This window comes from Bos javanicus, chromosome 21 (genome assembly GCF_032452875.1).
Source record: "Bos javanicus breed banteng chromosome 21, ARS-OSU_banteng_1.0, whole genome shotgun sequence".
Taxonomy (NCBI): Eukaryota; Metazoa; Chordata; class Mammalia; order Artiodactyla; family Bovidae; genus Bos; species Bos javanicus.
In genome coordinates, this window is record NC_083888.1 from 41,793,257 (window position 1) to 41,812,672 (window position 19,416).

General features: G+C 45.7%; 1 protein-coding gene across 3 annotated transcripts in view; it reads left to right on the top strand.

Annotated features, from left to right (window-relative positions):
- Positions 1 to 19,053, top strand: part of NUBPL (NUBP iron-sulfur cluster assembly factor, mitochondrial) — a 328,827-nt gene extending 309,774 nt beyond the window's left edge. For 2 of the 3 annotated variants that reach the window (XM_061394101.1, XM_061394105.1), the window contains 2 exons: positions 13,504 to 14,040; positions 14,988 to 19,053. In XM_061394101.1, the coding sequence (XP_061250085.1) occupies positions 13,504 to 13,677 (174 nt within the window). In that variant the 3' untranslated portion in view covers positions 13,678 to 14,040; positions 14,988 to 19,053. Of the gene's footprint in view, positions 1 to 9,445; positions 10,066 to 13,503; positions 14,041 to 14,987 lie in introns of those variants that run through there. The other variant, XM_061394104.1, reaches the window with a different exon arrangement.
- The last annotated feature ends 363 nt before the right edge of the window (positions 19,054 to 19,416 follow it).

Consider the following 19,416-nt stretch of genomic DNA (forward strand, 5'->3'; position numbering starts at 1 on the left):
TGTTCTTGCCTGGAGAATCCCAGGGACGGGGGAGCCTTCTGGGCTGCCGTCTTATGGGGTCGCACAGAGTTGGACACGACTGAAGCTGACTTAGCAGCAGCAGCAGCACACGCTAGTAAACTAATGCTCAAAATTTTCCAAGCCAGGTTTCAACAATACATGAACCATGAACTTCCAGATGTTCAAGCTGGTTTTAGAAAAGGCAGAGGAACCAGAGATCAAATTGCCAACATATGCTGGATCATCAAAAAAGGAAGAGAGTTCCAGAAAAACATCTACTTCTGCTTTATTGACTATGCCAAAGCCTTTGACTGTGTGGATCACAATAAACTGTGGAAAATACTGAAAGAGATGGGAATACCAGACCACCTGACCTGCCTCTTGAGAAACCTATATGCAGGTCAGGAAGCAACAGTTAGAACTGAACATGGAACAACAGACTGGTTCCAAATAGGAAAAGGAGTACGTCAAGGCTTATTTAACTTATATGCGGAGTACATCATGAGAAACGCTGGGCTGGAGGAAGCACAAACTGGAATCAAGATTGCGAGGAGAAATCTCAATAACCTCAGATATGCAGATGACACCACCCTTATGGCAGAAAGTGAAGAAGAACTAAAGAGCCTCTTGATGAAAGTGAAAGAGGAGAGTGAAAAAGTTGGCTTGAAGCTCAACATTCAGAAAACTAAGATCATGGCATCTGGTCCCATTACTTCATGGCAAATAGATGGAGAAACAGTGGAAGCAGTGTCAGACTTTATTTTGGGGGGTCTTCAGAATCACTGCAGATGGTGACTGCAGTCATGATATGAAAAGACGTTTGTTCCTTGGAAGAAAAGTTATGACCAACCTAGATAGCATATTAAAAAACAGAGACATTATTTTGTCAACAAAGGTCTGTCTAGTCAAGGCTATGGTTTTTCCAGTAGTCATGTATGGATGTGAGAGTTGGACTATAAAGAAAGCTGAGAGCCAAAGAGTTGATGCTTTTGAACTGTGGTGTTGGAGAAGACTCTTGAGCATCCCTGGGGCTGCAAGGAGATCTGACCAGTCCATCCTAAAGGAAATCAGTCCTGAATGTTCTTTAGAAGGACTGATGTTGAAGCTGAAACTCCAATCCTTTGGCCACCTGATGCAGAGAGCTGACACAATTGAAAAGACCCTGATGCTGGGAAAGATTGAAGGTGGGAGGAGAAGGGGACAACAGGGGGTGAGATGGTTGGATGGCATCACCGACTCAATGGACATGAGTTTGAGTAAATTCCGGGAGTTGGTGATGGACAGGGAGGCCTGGCGTGCTGCAGTCCACGGGGTCTCAAAGAGTCAGACACGCCTGAGCGACTGAAGTGAACTGAACTGAAGACAACCTAGAAACTAAGTACTGGCCAGGTTCGGTTAAAAAGAAACAAAAACAGGCTGAACAAAGAAATATCAGGCAACAGATCTAACTAAAACTATTCTTTTAGTTCTTTCTGTTTCCCTAATGTAAAGGAACTAAGTACACAGTTATTTACAGGAGAGGCAATAGTTATTTTTGTAGGCAAATACTAATATTCCCTCGAGTATAGCAAGGGACAGGGGAAATGGTATTGATAAGTCTGGGTGTGGCTATTTCTTGTCAGCTTGATGGAATTTGGTGAGTAATAATTGTTAAAAACATCTTGTAAGGCTGGATGAAAACATGTAAAAACCTTTCGAGTATGGCAGCAAAAACAATCTCCACAAGTAATTGTGTCAATTTATTTAATTGGCCTAGAGTTGGTTGACTACCAAGTTGTTCATCCACTCATCCATCTATCCTTCCACCATTCACTCTTTCAGCACTTACTAAGCAATGTAATGGATTGATTTGTGCCCTCCTAAATTTATTGGGGTTTTTCTGGTGGCTCAAACAGTAAAAGAATCTGCCTGCAATGCAGGAGACTCAGGTTCAATCCCTGGGTCAGGAAGATCCACTGGAGGAGGGAATGACTACCCACTCCAGTATTCTTGCCTGGAGAATCCTGTGGATAGAGTAGCCTGGTGGGCTGCAGTCCATGGAGTCGCAAAGAGTCAGGCAAGACTGAGCATCTGAGCACAGCAACCTTAAACTTATATGTTGAAGACCTAACTTCCAGTATCTCAGAATGTGACTGTATTTGGAGATATGGTCTTTAAAGAGGTAATTAAGTTAAAACGAGATTATTATAGTGGACTCCAGTCCAATATGACCAGTGTCTTTTTAAAAAGAGGAAATTTGAACAGTGATGTATAAAGAGAAGATCACTTGAAAACACAAGGAGAAGATGTTCCTCTGCAGGCAAAGGAAAGAGGCCTCAGGAGAAACCAGTTCTGCCAAAGACACCTTGATCTCAGGACTTCTGACCTCCAAAATTGAGGAAACACATCCCTGCTGTTCAAATCACGGATTTCAGTTGTTTAAGTACCGGTTTGCTGTACTCGGTGGTGGTGGTGATGGTGGCCCTAGCAAACCATAGGGCATAGTTTGGCCTTTCGTAGATAATAATACAAGCATCTATAAAATACCAGGGCCCTGTGCCCAGTAGGAACAAGATACGTTCTCTGCCTTCAAAGAGCTCCCAGCCTGCTAGGTGCAAAATTCTGCCAACTGTTGGGGAAGCTATAAGGTTACAGAAGTGAATCAAATACCTAGTTTTGTGAGATGTTAATATTCTATAAACCAAAGCTCTTGCCCCCATTGGTCTGATTATTGAGGCCATTAATGGCATATGCCCTCATTTTATTTTGAATTCTGACCAAAAAAATTTCAGGGTGAGGGGGTCATTTGGGAGTTAAGTGAGATTTTTATCACCTACAGTAACTAAATACCTGCAGAAGCCTGGGAGGTTGTGTGATATTTTTTGTTTCTCTAATTCATGTGAGATCATTTAAACATAAATGTCTTCAGAGCATTTTTGCTTCTTTAAACATATCAGAAAACTCATTTTCACAGTAAAATCATATCTTCATAGCAGATCCATTTACTCCCAGCTCACACAGCTTTAGCTGATCTCCACAGTAAGCAGAGGGTACGGCAGTGACAGCTGGCACCCTGGTTCACTCAGATTCTGTTTGTGCAATCACTGTTTATATGGAGACTCTAGCTCAGGGAACAAATCATGACTTGAACCAACATGGAGGTCATAGAGCAGGGCCCTGTGCCTTTTGAAATAGAACACAATCACACATGAACCAAACTGTAGAAACAGCATGAACCAAACTGTAGAAACATGGAGGTTTTACAGCTCTAAGGGCTTTGGATGCTGTCCAGTCTTTAAAAAAAAATAAATCCCTCATTTTGTAGAGTTGGAGGGAGAAATACATGTTAAGTGACTTACCTATGGTAAAAAACAAAACAAAACAAAAAACTGGCCAGTAGCAAAAATAGGAAGAAGACCCTTGTCTCTTGCTCTAAGCACAGGCGTCTTTTCTGCTACTGTAGGTTGCTGCTGCTGCTGCTGCTAAGTCACTTCAGTCGTGTCTGACTCTGTGCGACCCCATAGATGGCAGCCCACTAGGCTCCACCATCCCTGGGATTCTCCAGGCAAGAACGCTGGAGTGGGTTGCCATTTCCTTCTCCAGTGCATGAAAGTTAAGGCTTGGGAAATGATGCTCCAGAGCGAATCCCCTCACAGACACTGTGTCTGTGCTTCAGGTGCATTGTCGCCAAACAGAAAGTGTTAGTTGCTCCGTCGTGTCCGACTCTTCGTGACCTGGTGGACTGTAGCCCGCCAGGCTCCTCTGTCCATGGGATTCTCCAGGCAAGAACACTGGAGTGGGTAGTCATTCCCTTCTTCAGGGGATCTTCCTGACTAGGGATTGAACCCAGGTCTCCTGCATTGCCAGCAGATTTTTCTTACCATCTGAGCCACCAGGTGCCAGAGAGGGCTATCTATTCCTTGGTTTTGATCTGAGCAGCTTGAGTCCTATTGGTTGGTGTGGGAAATGACGTCAGGCAAGGATCACCATCTTTTCCATTCAAAAATAGAGCTGCTTATTAATGTAACAAGTGTGGAAGAAACGGAAGAAGAAACAAAGGCTTATCAGGTACCAACTACGTGGCCACACTTTACAGCAATGCCAGAGTCAGGTACAATTATTCACATACCAGTGGACAGGTTTGTCCTGTTCCACAGCCTGTGATTCTCCCACTATTCTACATTGCTTTCCTCAGCATGATGAATAAATGTTATATTATAAGGCTGGGGCTTCCCTGGTGGCTTAGATGGTAAAGAATCTACCTGCAATGCAGGAGACCCAGGTTCAAGCCCTGGGTCAGGAAGATCCCCTGGAGAAGGGAAAGGCTACCCATTCCAGTATTCTTGCCTGGAGATTTCCACGGACAGAGGAGCCTGGTGGGCTATATAGTCTTTGGGGTTGCAAAAAGTCAGACATGACTGAGCTACTAACACTTCTTCTTTTCATTATAAGGCTAAACTAAAGTATATTAAGATGTAAAGACACACAAACATAGAATAATATCTTAATTGCTAAACTTCAGCTTTTTTCAGTTAGTCACTCTGACTGCAGCACTGGTTTCAACTCTAGGCTAAAATAGAACACTGTTGAAGCTCATTTTGAAACTCCTTTGGCCAGATGTTTGCCCAGAGTTATATAACTTTGGGGCAGTTTTGCATCAAGAGCCATTGCATCTTTTTTTTACCATCTGAGATGGCTCAGATGGTTCACTTAACCCTTGTAAGGGAGGAGATTCACGTCTCTCTGGGGCCTCTTCTCTTGCTTTTCAGGTCTGGCTTCTTAGTTGAGATGCAGATCCCTTCTATGAACATGATTTTTTAACCCAAAAACGTTCTTGAGTACCATGTCCAGCTCCACAGTCAGAAATCTGAGTGCTTAAGTCTCCTGCATTTTATTTTATTTTTTCATGGACTGATGGGAGAAAGGCCACAGTGATATCTGGTGAGTGTGTCGGTCTGGCTCACTGAGATTCTATTTGTGTAGAGAATGCTATGGCACCCCACTCCATGACTCTTGCCTGGAAAATCCCATGGACAGAGGAGCCTTGTAGGCTGCAGACCATGGGGTCGCTAAGAGTTGGAAGCGACTGAGTGACTTCACTTTCACTTTTCACTTCCATGCATTGGAGAAGGAAATGGCAACCTGCTCCAGTGTTCTTGCCTGGAGAATCCCAGGGACGGAGGAGACTGGTGGGCTGCCGTGTATGGGGTCGCACAGAGTCGGACACAACTGAAGCGACTTAGCAGCAGCAGCAGCAGAGAATGCTGACCTCTCAGGAACCATGTGGTGTCCCAGGCACCGTAATAAGTCTTTTCTGTAGATGGTTTCCCCTAAGACTCAGATAACCTCGTGTTGCACTGACATATTTTGCAGAGGTGTAAACTCACTTAGGAAGATCAAACAACCCAGCCAGGTTCACACCGCCATCAAGAAGCAGAGCTGAGCTTCAGACCCAAGCTGGCTGAGCAAAACCCTGAACTTTCCAACCACTGTGCCTGCTACGTCCTGACTCTCTTGTTTCTTTGTACATTTCTCTAGCCAGGAGATTTTCTCCACCTGACCATTTATTTTCCATAATTCTTGCTCTTGTAACAGATAATTTTCAAGGTCCTTTTGAGTATTGAAATTCCATGACTGATTAAATTTTATAATTTATGCAGTTTGATTCATTTGCACTAACGCCTGAGTTCATTTATTGCATTAATTCCTTTGCTGAAGGTTCCAACAGCTTTTCGGTTTACTTACGGATCTCCTGATGCTGTAGATCTCATGCTGCTTTTCCCAGAATAACGTTTAAACCCTGAATTTTAAAAATGTAAGGTTTAAAAGCATATCTGAAAGGATTTTATCATGCACGTAACATATCAATTTTCCACATGGACCAAAATAGTCATTTTAAGCCCTGCTCTCTTGGTTGTCTTTCCCTAGTCTCACAGATGCAGTGCTAATTGCTTGCAGCTTTGGGCTCTCTTTAACATGAGGTAACAATTTGAACGTCTTGGGCTTGAGTGCTGCATTTGTTAGAACATGCCCGGCCTGGAATTGGCCTTGGCTCCTCAGGATGCTGAATCTGCAGAGATCAACTTCCCTGAACGCTGAGAAGCTTCCTGGAGAACCTTCTGTTGTGCTTCTCTTGGACAGCCCGTGGTGTCACTGGTTCTGTAACCAGTGCCTCTCTTATTTGGACCTGGCACCACTGGGTGATGGCCCTTTTGACCAGCTTGGGATCTGAGTCCTTCTAGTGAAGCTGTGCTGGTAGAAGGATGCTTCTGGAAGGGGGCGTTTATTAATAGACCTACTGGCTTGATTTGCTCCAGTGTCTGAGTGGCTCTTTGTAGGCAAAGGCACACCCCACTTGAGACCTATCTAAAATATATTCTGACTGGATCAGGAAGGCAAGGAAGATGCAAAAGAAAGGAAGTGACAGGATTCTGTAATCACGTCTGTTATTAGGGGGCTTTGGGGCATAACTGGGGCATAATTTGGGAGAATTTTTCTATGTTGTCTTGCTTGCATCTTATCTCTAGTTCCGGTCATTGGAATCAAGAGAAGCCCGGGTTGCAACAAGTTCTTCTATTGATGGCTGTGCAATAATGAGGACATCATTTGACTCCCAAACCTCAGTTTTCTCATCTGTTAATTGGGATGAGGGTCCCTCCCTCATGGGTGTGAGGTGAGGATAACAGGTGATGATGCTGCTGAAGCCCCAGGCACCCTGTGCTCGACTCTGCAGCCAGTGCGTGGGCAGGAGCCACATGACACTGTTCTTACTCCCCTGCTTGCCCTGCTCTACACAGGACACATGCTAGAAAAATAAGGTTTATGCCAACTAGCATTTTAGGAGCACTTGTAGGTCTTCCCTGATGACTCAGATGGTAAAGAATCTGCCTGCAGTGCAGGAGACTCGGGTTCAATCCCTGGGTCAGGAAGATCCCCTGGAGAAGCGAATGGCTACCCACTCCAATATTCCTATCTGGAGAATCCATGGACAGAAGAGCTATAGGGCTACATCCATGGGGTCCCAAAGAGTCAGACTTGACTAAGCGACTTTCACTTTACCACAGGTATGTGCTATGCAGTGCACATGTGTTTGATAAGGTTTCATATTTTCAATATACTTGAGTAATTGCTACCTCAGAGCAGGCTGCTTTCAGTTCGGTTCAATTCAGTCACTCAGTCGTGTCCAACTCTTTGCAACCCCAAGGACTGCAGCATGCCAGGCTTCCCTGTCCATCACCAGCTCCCGGAGCTTGCTCAAACTCGTGTCCATTGAGTCAGTGATGCCATCGAACCATCTCATCCTTGTACCCTTCTCCTCCTGCCTTCAATCTTTCCCAGCATCAGGGTCTTTTCCAATGAGTCAGTTCTTTGCATCAGGTGGCCAAAGTGTTGGAGCTTCAGCATCAGTCCTTCCAATGGGTATTCAGGATTGATTTCCTTTAGGATTGACTGGTTTGTTCTCTTTGCAGTCCAAGGGACTCTTTAAGAGTCTTCTCTAACACCACAGCTCAAAAGCATCAATTCTTCAGCACTCAGCTTTCTTTATGATCCAGCTCTCACATCCATACATGACTACTGGAAAAACCGTAGCTGACTAGATGGACCTTTGTCAACAAAATAATGTCTCTGCTTTTTAATATGCTGTCTAGGTTTCTCATAGCTTTTCTTCCAAGGAACAAGCATCTTTTAATTTCATGGCTGTAGTCACCATCTGTAATAATTTTGGAGCCCAAGAAAATTAAGTCTGTCACTGTTTCCATTGTTTCCCCATCTGTTTGCCATGAAGTGATGGGACCAGATGCCATTATCTTTGTTTTTTGAATGTTGAGTTTTAAGCCAACTTTTCCACTCTACTCTTTCACTTTCATCAAGAGGCTCTTAGTTCCTCTTCACTTTCTGCCATAAGGGTGGTGTCATCTGCATATCTGAAGTTATTGATATTCTTCCTGGCAATCTTGATTCCAGCTTGTGCTTCATCCAGTCTGGTATTTTGCATGATGTACTCTGAATGTAAGTTAAATAAGCAGGGTGACAGTATACAGCCTTGACATGCTCCTTTCCCAATTTGGAACCAGTCTGTTGTTCCACGTCTGATTCTAACTGTTGCTTCTTGACCTGCATACAGATTTCTCAGGAGGCAGGTCAGGTGGTCTTAGATTCCCATCTCTTAAAGAATTTTCCATAGTTTGTTGTGATCTACATAGGCTGCTTTAGAAAGACAATAATAACTTTATGAATTAGCTTACGCTTTTTACATATTTTCACCAAATTAGACCTCCACCCACCACACCTTACAGCTCCCTAGAGGAACAGAAGCAATGAGCAAAAACAGTGCTTGCCTCCTGGAGACTCACAGTCCCTTCTTCTGGAGTTTTCTTCTAAAGAACACCCCACTGAATGCAGCCGTCAGGGGCTTACTGCTCTTTCCTTGTGCTGAGGAGAAGTAGGCCCGGGTCCTAGGCTGGCTGAGACTTGAACAAGAATGTTGAAGAGTCAAGACATGTCTGTTCTGGGACTTCCCTGGTGGTCCAGTGGCTAAGATGCTGTGCCTCTGCAGGGGACATGGGTTCCATCCCAGGTTGGGGAACCAAGATCCCACATGGTGCATGAGATGGCAAATTTTAAAAAAGAGACATGTCTATTTTGGAGGCTTAGCAGAGGGCAAGGGACTGTACTGCAGAGAGCTGGCTGAGGCCACCTGACCAAGGATGGTCCTTGCCCTCCCCACAGACCCACGTGAAGCATTAGAACTATAACCGGCACAAAGTGATATTTATTAACCACCATTATTATCACCAGTATTATTACTACAGCACTTGTTGGGAGACTCTCTGGGATTGGGCTTTGGTTGTCTTTCCAAAATGATCTTCTGTCATAACAGAATCTAGGGGTGGATTTTGAAACCAATAATTCCACAGTGAAGGAACAATTTGACAACCTTGGGATTGATTGTACAAATCATCTGAGGCCCTCTTCCTTATTCTCTCTGAATAGCCAGGACAAGCTGAGCCCTGGCTAGGTTATCCCGATTTATCTGTACTATTGCTGTCTCCCGAGCCAGCAGGAAGTGATGATTACCTCACTGTGTATTCACCCCATGGGCTGGTGGAAATGGGATGCAGTCAGCCTGCTAAGTCCACACTGTCGTGCATTTAGGCCTCAGAAATCTGATTCCAAGAATGTATATCTTGCATCACAATCTGGATTTCCAGAGGAAAGTTTTGGACAAAATAACCCAGACCCAGGTCTGGGTAATTTAAAGCCTGGTGAAATGGGGCAGAAAGAGCCCAGAATATACAGGTCTGAATCTTGGCTGGAGAGATGTGGAAGATTTGAGGCGCCAGACGATTGGCTTCTCTCCAAATGTTTACCACCCTGGTGCCATGAGGTAGTGGATGGGCCACGTGCTCATTCTCCTCCCTTCTCTCTCTGCCTTTCTCTCCCCTCCTCCTCGGATTTTCCATAGTCTGGAGAAATTCAGGAACCTGTTGACCAAGAGGGAGAGCGATGAGAAAAATGAAATGACAGATTCAGACCAACCCTGCCCTGGCTGAGGACACCATGAAGTGTGAGTGCTGGCCCTGGACTTGGAACCCCAGCTCTCACTCACATCTGCCTGGGCGTGACCTTTGTCCCTGGAAGCCTTGGTTCTCTGGAGAGAGGATGACATGAGGCCTGGGGCCACATCTCCAGGAAATAGGAAGGTGGTGGCGGCTGCTGATGCAGAGAGTCCAGGAGAGCAAGGGCTGCTGTTTCTTCCTGCCCGGTGCCTCCCCGCCCCCGCCCCGCTCCACCCTGTGGCACCCAGGCTGCCTGTACTGCTCGAATGCCACAGACCTTGCTGGGGGCCTCCAAAGAGACCTCAGAGGCTTGCAGCTGGCAAGGCCTTTAGTTGGCATGTCTCTGAGTTCACCTCCCAAAGAAGAAAGCATATGCTGCTGCAGCCAGTGACACTCCTCACTGATGTGCCTGCTGCCCAGGCAGTAACTGTTCAGTCTGGCATTGCTTTCTCTTCTTCCTAAAGCCTAATATCACAAGGAGTCCTGAGCCCTGAACCCAGTCCAGCCTCTGGGACAGAAGAAGCTGTGCTTTTATAAAAGGTGTTTTGCAACGGTCACTGCTCCACTTTGGGCTGCCAGCAGTCTGTGGATGGGGGGGCACCAGAGGCCAAGAAGGTGGCGAGCTGCAGACATGGACACTGATCACATGTGTGTGTTAATCACTCAGTTGTGTCCGACTCTTAGCGATCCCGTGGACTGTAGCTCACCAGGCTCCCCTGTCCATGGAATTCTCCAGGTAAGAATACTGAAGTGGATTGCTACTCCCTTTTCCAGGGGATCTTTCCTTAGCCGGGGACTGAACTCAGGTCTCCCACATTGCAGGCAGATTCTTTACCATCTGAGCCACCAGGGAAGAGGGGGATGGGAAAGTGCTGGCTGGCACTGCCTGGGCACACCCTCAGAACCCTGATTTCTCTCCTGTGTCCCCCAACCCACCTCAGCAGTCTGGTGCCAGGCTCTCCGTTGCTGGCTGACCCCCATCACCCAGCTGCCCCTGGCCGCATTTATAAAGGACGTCTCTCCAGGAGTCCCCTCAGAAAGGGGGTGCATAGCAAAGGGAGGCCTTTCATCCAGAATTCTCACACTCACCAAAGGCTTCAAATTTGGATTTTAAAAGTTTTATCTTCAAAGATATGCTAATAGGGCTAAAAGAAGGAAACGATCATCGGCTTTAAATTTCTGCCAGACTTTGGTACCATGCCCGTAAATTTCAAAAATAAATCCTTCTATTATATTGTGAATAGATGATCACACTGTTTTGTGTTTTAAATTTTACATGTGGCACAAGCCTTCATTTATTAAATTTTTAAAATATGTCACAATTTTTGAAACCCTATTTGGACATGCCTTTGTTTTCACATCACATCTACTTCTGCTTTATTGACTACGCCAAAGCCTTTGACTATGTGGATCACAGCAAACTGGAAAATTCTTCAAGGGATGGGAATACAAGACCACCTTACCTGCCTCCTGAGAAATCTGTATACAGGTCAAGAAGCCACAGTTAGAACTGGACATGGAACAACAGACTGGTTCCAAATTGGGAAAGGAGTATGTCAAGGCTGTATATTGTCACTCTGCTTATTTAACTTATATGCAGAGTACATCATGAGAAATGCTGGGCTGGATGAAGCACAAGCTGGAATGAAGATTGCCAGGAGAGATATCAATAATCTCAGATATGTAGATGACACCACCCTTATGGAAGAAAGTGGAGAGGAACTAGACTAAAGAGTTATGAAGACTCTTTAGAGCCTTTTGATGAGAGTGAAGGAGGAGAAAAAGCTGGCTTAAAACTCAACATTCAAAAAACAAAGATCATAGTATCTGGTTCTATCACTTCTTAGCAAATAGATGGGGAAACATTGAAAACAGTGATAGACTTCATTTTCTTGGGCCCCAAAATCACTATAGGTGGTGACTGCAGCCATGATAAAAGACACCTGTTCCTTGGAAGAAAAGCTATGAGAAACGTAGACAGCATATTAAAAAGCAGAGGCATTACTTTGCCAACAAAGGTCCATTTAGTCAAAGCTATGGTTTTTCCAGTAGTCATGTATGGATATGAGAGTTGGACCAAAAAGAAAGCTGAGTGTCAAAGAATTGATGCTTTGGAACTGTGGTTTTGGAGAAGACTCTTGAGAGTCCCTTGGGCTGCAAGGAGATCCAATCAGTCCATCCTAAAGGAAATCAGTCCTGAATAGTCATTGGAAGGACTGATGCTGAAACTAAAACTCCAGTACTTTGGCTACCTGATGTAAAGAAGTGACTCATTTGAAAAGACCCTGATTCTGGGAAAGATTGAAGGTGGGAGGAGAAGGGGACGACAGAGGCTGAGATGGTTGGATGGTGTCACTGACTCGGTGAACATGAGTTTGAGCAAGCTTCGGGAATTGGTGATGGACAGGGAAGCCTGGTGTGCTGTAGTCCATGGGGTCGCAAAGAGTAAGACACGACTGAGCGACTAAACTGAACTGAACTTGTTTTCACATGCCCAGAGCCTCAGAGGATGAAAATGTCCCAGGCCTCTCTTGACCATCAGCTGCTTTCCTCTTGGTGGACAGTAGGAAAAGCTGTTCCCTTTCCACATTGCTGTTTCAACCTTAGAAAATCTAAGGTGTATCTCCCCGTTTCGTTACAGCACTGACCTATGATGGAAGAGGCCTTCAAGGTTTAGGGATGTACAGTTCTGGATAGTGCCTGATCCCTTGCGTTTCTAACAAGTTCCCAGGTGAAGTGATGTAGGTGGTTCAAGGGCCACATTTTGAAAACCACTGTCCCATGGACGGAGGAGCCTGGTAGGCTGCAGTCCATGGGGTCGCTAAGAGTCGGACACGACTGAGTGACTTCACTTTTCACTTTCATGCATTGGAGGAGGAAATGGCAACCCACTCCAGTGTTCTTGCCTGGAGAATCCCAGGGACGGGGGAGCGTGGTAGGCTGCCGTGTATGGGGTCGCACAGAGTTGGACACGACTGAAGTGACTTAGCAGTAGCAGCAGCAGTCCCAGGGAGATGGGCTGGGAGGGAAATGTGAGTGAATACTCAAAGATCTAGTTCTTCCTTTTTATAATTTTTTAATTGGAGGAAAATTACAATGTTGCATTGATTTCTGCCTTACAACAGCGCGAATCAGCGCTAATTATACATATATCTCCTCCCTTTTGAGCTTCCCTCCCCTCTCCCCATCTGACCCCTCTAGGTCATCACAGAGCACCAGGCTGGGCTCCTGTGTTATATAGCAACTTGTTCCCTAATAGCTCATTTAGTAAAGAATCCACCTGCAATGCAGGAGACCCCGGTTTGATTCCTGGGTCGAGAAGACTGCCTGGAGAAGGGATAGGCTACCCACTCCAGTATTCTTGAGCTTCCTTTGTGACTTGGCTGGTAAAGAATCGGAGACCTGGGTTCAATCCCTGGGTTGGGAAGATCCCCTGGAGAAGAGAAAGGCTACCCACTCCAGTATTCTGGCCTAGAGAATTCCATGGACTGTATAGTTCATAGGGTCGCAGAGAGTCAGACATGACTGAGCAAGTTTCACTTTCTTACCAGCTATCTGTTTTACATGATAGTGTATATATGTCGATACTACTTTCTCCATTTGTCTAGTTCTTTCTTATTCTCAAACTTTGCTGTTGGCTTCAGAGGCGGGGAACCCTAAGCACCATAACTGCCGCTGCACAGAAAACCCAGGTGGGGTTGATCTGAGTCCGGAAAGCCAGAGTCTCAGGCATGGACCTACAGCAGAGGAGCTAGAGGTCTGATCAGCTGTGTCCAATGAGAATATAATGCAAGCAACAAATGCAAATCATATATATTATTTCATATTTTCTATATATATTAAAAATTAAAGCTTAATTTTAACCATATATATATTTAACCTAATTATCCAAAATGTTATCTTTTTGATATGTCATCGACATAATTATTAATGAGATGTTTTACATACTTTTTTTCACACCAAGTCTTGGGACCTGTTCTGTGTTTTCTGGGAGCACGTGTGGAGAGTGTACGTCTACATTCACCACGTACTGGGGTCACCTGCCTCTGAAGAAGAAGGCCTAGGGCACGGAGGTCAGCAGGCAGGTCCCTCCTTCCTGTCCTTCCTAGAGCCTCTAGAATCTGTTCTCCACATCTGAGAATCTTTCCTGTGTTCCTTGTCATCGCTGCTTCTGGAGAGCACGAGCAGGCGAGTGGGCCAGATCAGCTCTGCAGGGCTCCTTTCCTCGAGTCTATGTGTCGGAGGTCAGAATCCAAGAGAATCACGCCTCCCCGCCACTTTCCATACCGAACCATTGACACATATGAGCAGAGCCCCTGGGTGTTGATGGGGAGAAGATGAAGCTTTGGTTGGGGAGAAATGGATATCTGAAATCGATTGAGACAGAGAGCAAAGGAAGAGCTGTGGTTGGCCTGAACAGTCTTGAGTGTTGTTCAAATGTTGCCAGCGGGTGTGAGCTGACACTTCTAGGAATTCCACTGGCCGAGGATCCCAGAGCACAGTGGGTATTTTTTGTTTTGTTTTGTTTAAAACATTGAGTCCACAGCCATTGTGCTCTGCCCATGGCATGGTGCCTTTTCTCCAGTTGCAGTCATGAAACAGGCAGGTATTGAGTGCCCACTGCATGTGCCAGTATACGGGGGAGGCAGTTGATTATAATTATTTGGATCACGTGTTTTAGAGCCAGTCAGGCCTGAGTGCAGATCTCCACTTTTGCAGTGTGATCTTAGGAAGTGTTTTAATCTCTAAGCCATGGTTTCTTTGTTTGCAAAATGAGGATAATAACACCTATACCACAGAAGTCCCGTGAGAATGAAGTGAGGTGATATATGTCACTTCTGACCTCAGAGCCTGGCTCACAGGCATTCAGTGAACAGCAGCAGCTGGGACTGGATGAGGTGAGCGAGGTGTACCGTGTGGAACTCTCACCACCATCACCACTGTTGCTCTTAAGTTATTATTGCCATAGTAGGTGCCCTGGGAATTACCAAGCTGCATGAGGCATGATCCTTCCTCTCCAGGAGCAGGGGGTCCCTGAGGGGAGAGAAGATGTACACACAAGTGAGCCAGGGATGAGCTAGGTGTGATGATTGGGAGAGGAAGGAGAGATTGCTTCCATCCAGGGATTCAGAGACTGTGTACATGAGGAATGGATGAGAGGGCTGCTGGCAGAGATTGAGGGGAAGGACAGTTTCTGGAGAGAAAGGCTCGATCAAGGCCACAGAGGTGAAGAACTGTGCTCAGGGAGAATTGAATGGCTGTGATCCTGGCACATGGAGACAGCTCAATGAGACTGGTCAGAGGCTGGTTGCAGCCCATTTGTACAGGTCTTACATGCCAAGCAATGGCGTCCAGACTGTGTTTGGTAAAAAATAGAAAACCATAGACAGCATCCCAGGAGGGAATGACAAGAGTAATGATAAATACTTTTTTTTCCTTTTGAAACAGGGGAGTTTTGAGAGTCAGAATTTACTGACATTGCCTGGTCAAAACTGAACACGAATCTTCATATCTTGAGATGCAGGCAACTTGTAAATCATGTCATCTGTTACCATCCATTTGCAGTCCTACTGCCCCAAAGGAGCCCTGTTACCAGTGGGGTAGGCAACCTTCCAGACTTTCCTCTGTACAAAGACAACACACAGAGAGGAAAAGGCTTTAACCAAAATTGGAGCATACCAAACTCACTGTTCTGTCATTTACCTTTTTATTGTAACTGACTCCCCAGTCCCCCTCCTCCAGCCTTTAGTAACCACCACTCTACTTCCTATTTTTATGACCTTAACTAATTCAGGAACCTAGTATAGATGGGGATCATTAGGTATCTGTCCTTTTGTGATTGGTTTATCTCATTTAGCATAATGTCTTCTAGGTTTAACTATGTTATAGAATGTCAGAATTTCCTTCCTTTTTAAGGCTGAATAATATATCCTTCTTATATATATTACTTTTTTTTTTGGCCCATCATCCCCTGATGAACACTTGCTTTCATCGTTTGACTCTTGTCTGTTATGTACTTTAAACTTATATTGTGGGCATGTTTCCATGTGAGTTCCTATAGAACCAGGTCATTCTTCTTCATACTGCCTACTGTTCCATTGTATGGAAGTGACCAATTGAGAATCCCACAACCAGCTAGTGGTATGATGAGGATTTGAACCCAGTTCTTTCTGGCTCCAAAGGCTGAGTGCTTTTCTGTGCTCCAGGAGACTTGAGGGATGTGTACATTTTGAGCCACTATGTGGCCAGAATGGTGTTAGGCACATATAAAATAATGGGATACAACTTGACTGGGTTCTGAAAGGATTTTGAAAAATTAAGTGATGGGAGTGTGTTGAGGCCAGATCTAGTCCTGATTTAGGAAACTTCCCACGACCTAGTGATGGCCAGTGACACTCAGATTGATTTTTCCATTGCTGAAAGGAAGTAGAAGTGATCAGAGAACATAAATAACCTAGTAAAGCCAGGCAAGACTGTGTCTTCCCATGACACAGTTATGGCCAATTCTTGGTCAACACTGACCTGTGCCCCTCTCAGTATGGCTCTGCTGCTGCTGCTAAGTTACTTCAGTCGTGTCCGACTCTGTGTGACCCCATAGACGGCAGCCCACCAGGCTCCCCCGTCCCTGGGATTCTCCAGGCAAGAACACTGGAGTGGGTTGCCATTTCCTTCTCCAATGCATGAAAGTGAAAAGTGAAAGTGAAGTCGCTCAGTCGTGTCTGACTCTCAGCGACCCCATGGACTGCAGCCCACCAGGCTCCTCCATCCATGGGATTTTCCAAGCAAGAGTACTGGAGTGGGGTGCCATTGCCTTCTCCACAGTATGGCTCTAGAATAGGAATAAACAGTAGCATCTTTAGGCCTTGTCGCTCATCTGGCCCAACCCTTTGTTTTAGGCGAGGAGGGAACTGGAGCCTGAGAGAACCTGCCGGCACCTCGAGGGTGTGGCTGCTGGCTACTTAAGGTGTTAAGGTACTCCATATTGTTTCCCATCCCAGTTTTACTGACTCGTAGTCACTCTGTTGATGGTGGAAACTTGTGCATTATTTTTGTTCTTCATTTTTCCTGTACACATACATTCTTTCAGCCACCTGCCTGGCTTTATTAAAAGTTATTTATGGTCTCTTAATACCTCTACTTCCTTCTTTTTCTTCCAGCAATGGAAAATCAATCTGAGTGTCATTAAGAGGATATCCCCTGAAGATGGCTGGAAATGGTGGATTTGTCACCCAACTTTCTTCCCTTCACTGATCAATTGGAATTTCTTCCACGGGCCTGAGCCCCAGTGTTATCTCACTGTCTGAATCCAGGCAGGCCTTGCACTGACTTGCCAAGTTTCCATCACTTTGTCTTCCTGTCATTGGCTGATCTGATCTCTGCACTGATTAATTAGTTTCAAATCCCTTCCTATTGATCTAGTAAAATTGACTTCTTGAATTCGTGATGGGAAATTCTGAGAGTGTTTCATTTAGACTCTGAGGGGCATCTTTTTTTAATGTCCTGTCAGAGACTTCCCCTGGGATCGAGTCGTTGTCCACTGTGCAGTCTCCTGAACCACACAGAACAAATGCGGAACTGGCGGAGGTCCTCTCCCTGCTGCTGAGTCTGGGAGCTTTTACAGCAAGCACTTCTGCCTATTCATGGGGCAGGTTTCTGTATCCTCTCACCAAAGGCACCTTGGACCACTGTCTTTCTACCTCTCGAGATTCTCTGAGCTGCTTCTAAGCATCACAGCTTAGCCTTTCAGGGTGGGGCCTGCTTGCCATCCACCCATGTCATCTGGGGCCAGAACAGAGCCGCTTCCCCCGCCCCAGTGGTACACTGCTTGATTTATACGTATCTTCTTTTTCTTTCTACTGGCTGTGATCCCCCCTCTCCGTGCAGGAAGGGCTGGAGTAAAAGTCCGAAATTTGAATATTCTCTGTTCTGTCACAAAGAGAAATGAGCAGAAACACATGGCCTTAAAGGTTAGGAGAGAATTCCGTTGAGAGCCAGTCCCAACCTGGATTCAGGACTGATTCATGGCACTCAGCAAGATGCCTTTCGGGGTGTGGTCACTCACTGGCTGGAATTAAATCCTAATACCTGCTTTCCCAGTCAGCAGCCACCACGATGCAGGGAGCTTGTTTATTTAACGTGATCAGACCACTGTGTCCAGCTAATCTCCACTTGCCTATCTCCTCTAAGATAACTTTCCCCAAAAAATGCGTAAACACATTCTTTGAATCTTCTTAGAAGTCCCTTAAAGCCCCCTGCGAGGCCTGCCCCCACTGGGCAGGCAGTGGTGAGTCACCCCGAAGTGGGAGGGTTCTCATACACCTCCGTCAGGCACGGCAAGAGCAGCAGCCCAGCCAGGAATGAGCTTCTCCCTCCCAGCAGCCTCCCTGCAAGGCAGGGCCCTGGAGAGCCGCTGTGCAAGCTGCAGCATTTGGCTCATTCATTTGTCTTCATTAACGTTGCTTATAGCGAGCCCTTTGTCACATATATGATTATGGGAGATTCAGTTCTCCTAAATGTGTAAACACAGAGCTCCAGTGTGAGGCTCCAAGCAGGCAGCAGCCTGAAGAGGAGCTTCTCTGCTGTTGGGGGGATGACATATACTTTCAGCCCCTGGGATGGGGCTGCACTGGGGGGACTGGGTCTTAAATGTTGGAGACTGGTTCTTGCTTCTCAGTCCTTCCCCCGGGGCTGAGTCCTTGCCCACCAGTCACTTCACATGACTCCATGTCCTTGTCCGTTCCTCCCTCCCCTCAGCTCCACAGTCACCAAGTCCACTCATACTCAGCATTCCTGCCTTAACCTCGCTTAACTACATCCCTTCCTCATTCCTCCTCCAGGGCCCTGTCCTCATATAAGGCCACCATCATCTCATGGCTGGATTCTTGGACAGCCTCTTCATCATACTCCCTACCACCAATCTTGTCCCACTCTCCTCCGTTCTCACCCTGCTGCTATCTTCATCTTTCTGAAATCCCTATCAGTCTGGGCCACCCTCCTTCCTAGGAAAAGGCTGAACTGCTTCACTTGGTCTGCAAGGCTCTTCAGAACTAGGTCCCTGGAACTTCTAGGCTTTGACCCCATCAGCATGATTGTTTCCTTCCTGCATCCCCTTTTTGGGTTATACTTTGTCACAGGGTTCCAGAACAATTCTATCTTGTGCCTAATATCTTAGGGCTTTTAAAAAGATGGGCTTCCCTGATAATTCAGTTGGTAAAGAATCCACCTGCAATGCAGGAGACCTCGGTTCAATTACTAGGCCGGGAAGATCTGCTGGAGAAGGGATAGGCTACCCACTCCAGTATTCTAGGGCTTCCCTTATGGCTCAGCTGGTAAAGAATCCGCCTGCCATGCAGGAGACCTGGGTTTGATCCCTGGGTTGGGAAGATCCCCTGGAGAAGAGAAAGGCTACCCACTCTAGTATTCTGGCCTAGAGAAGTCCATGGACTGTATAGTCCATGGGGTGGCAAAGAGTCACACACAACTGAGCGACTTTCACTTTCACTGTCCTTAAAAAGCTAAATCAATCTTTTAATTACTTAAAAATATTTTTATTGAGGTATAATTGACATATAACATTATATTAATTTCAGATGTGTGTGCAACTCAGTTGCTCAGTCATGTCCAACTCTTTGTGACCCCATGGACTGTAGTCTGCCAGGGATTATGCATGGGATTTCCCGGGCAAGAAGGGTTGCCATATCCTTCTCCAATTTCAGGTGTACAAGCTAACAAATCAATATTTGTATACACTGTGCAATAATCACCACAGTGAGTCAGTTACCATCTGTCACCGTACAAAGTTGCAAAACATTTTTTCTTGTGGTGAGAACTTTGAAGATTTACTCTTAGCAAGCTTCAAACATGCAATACAATATTA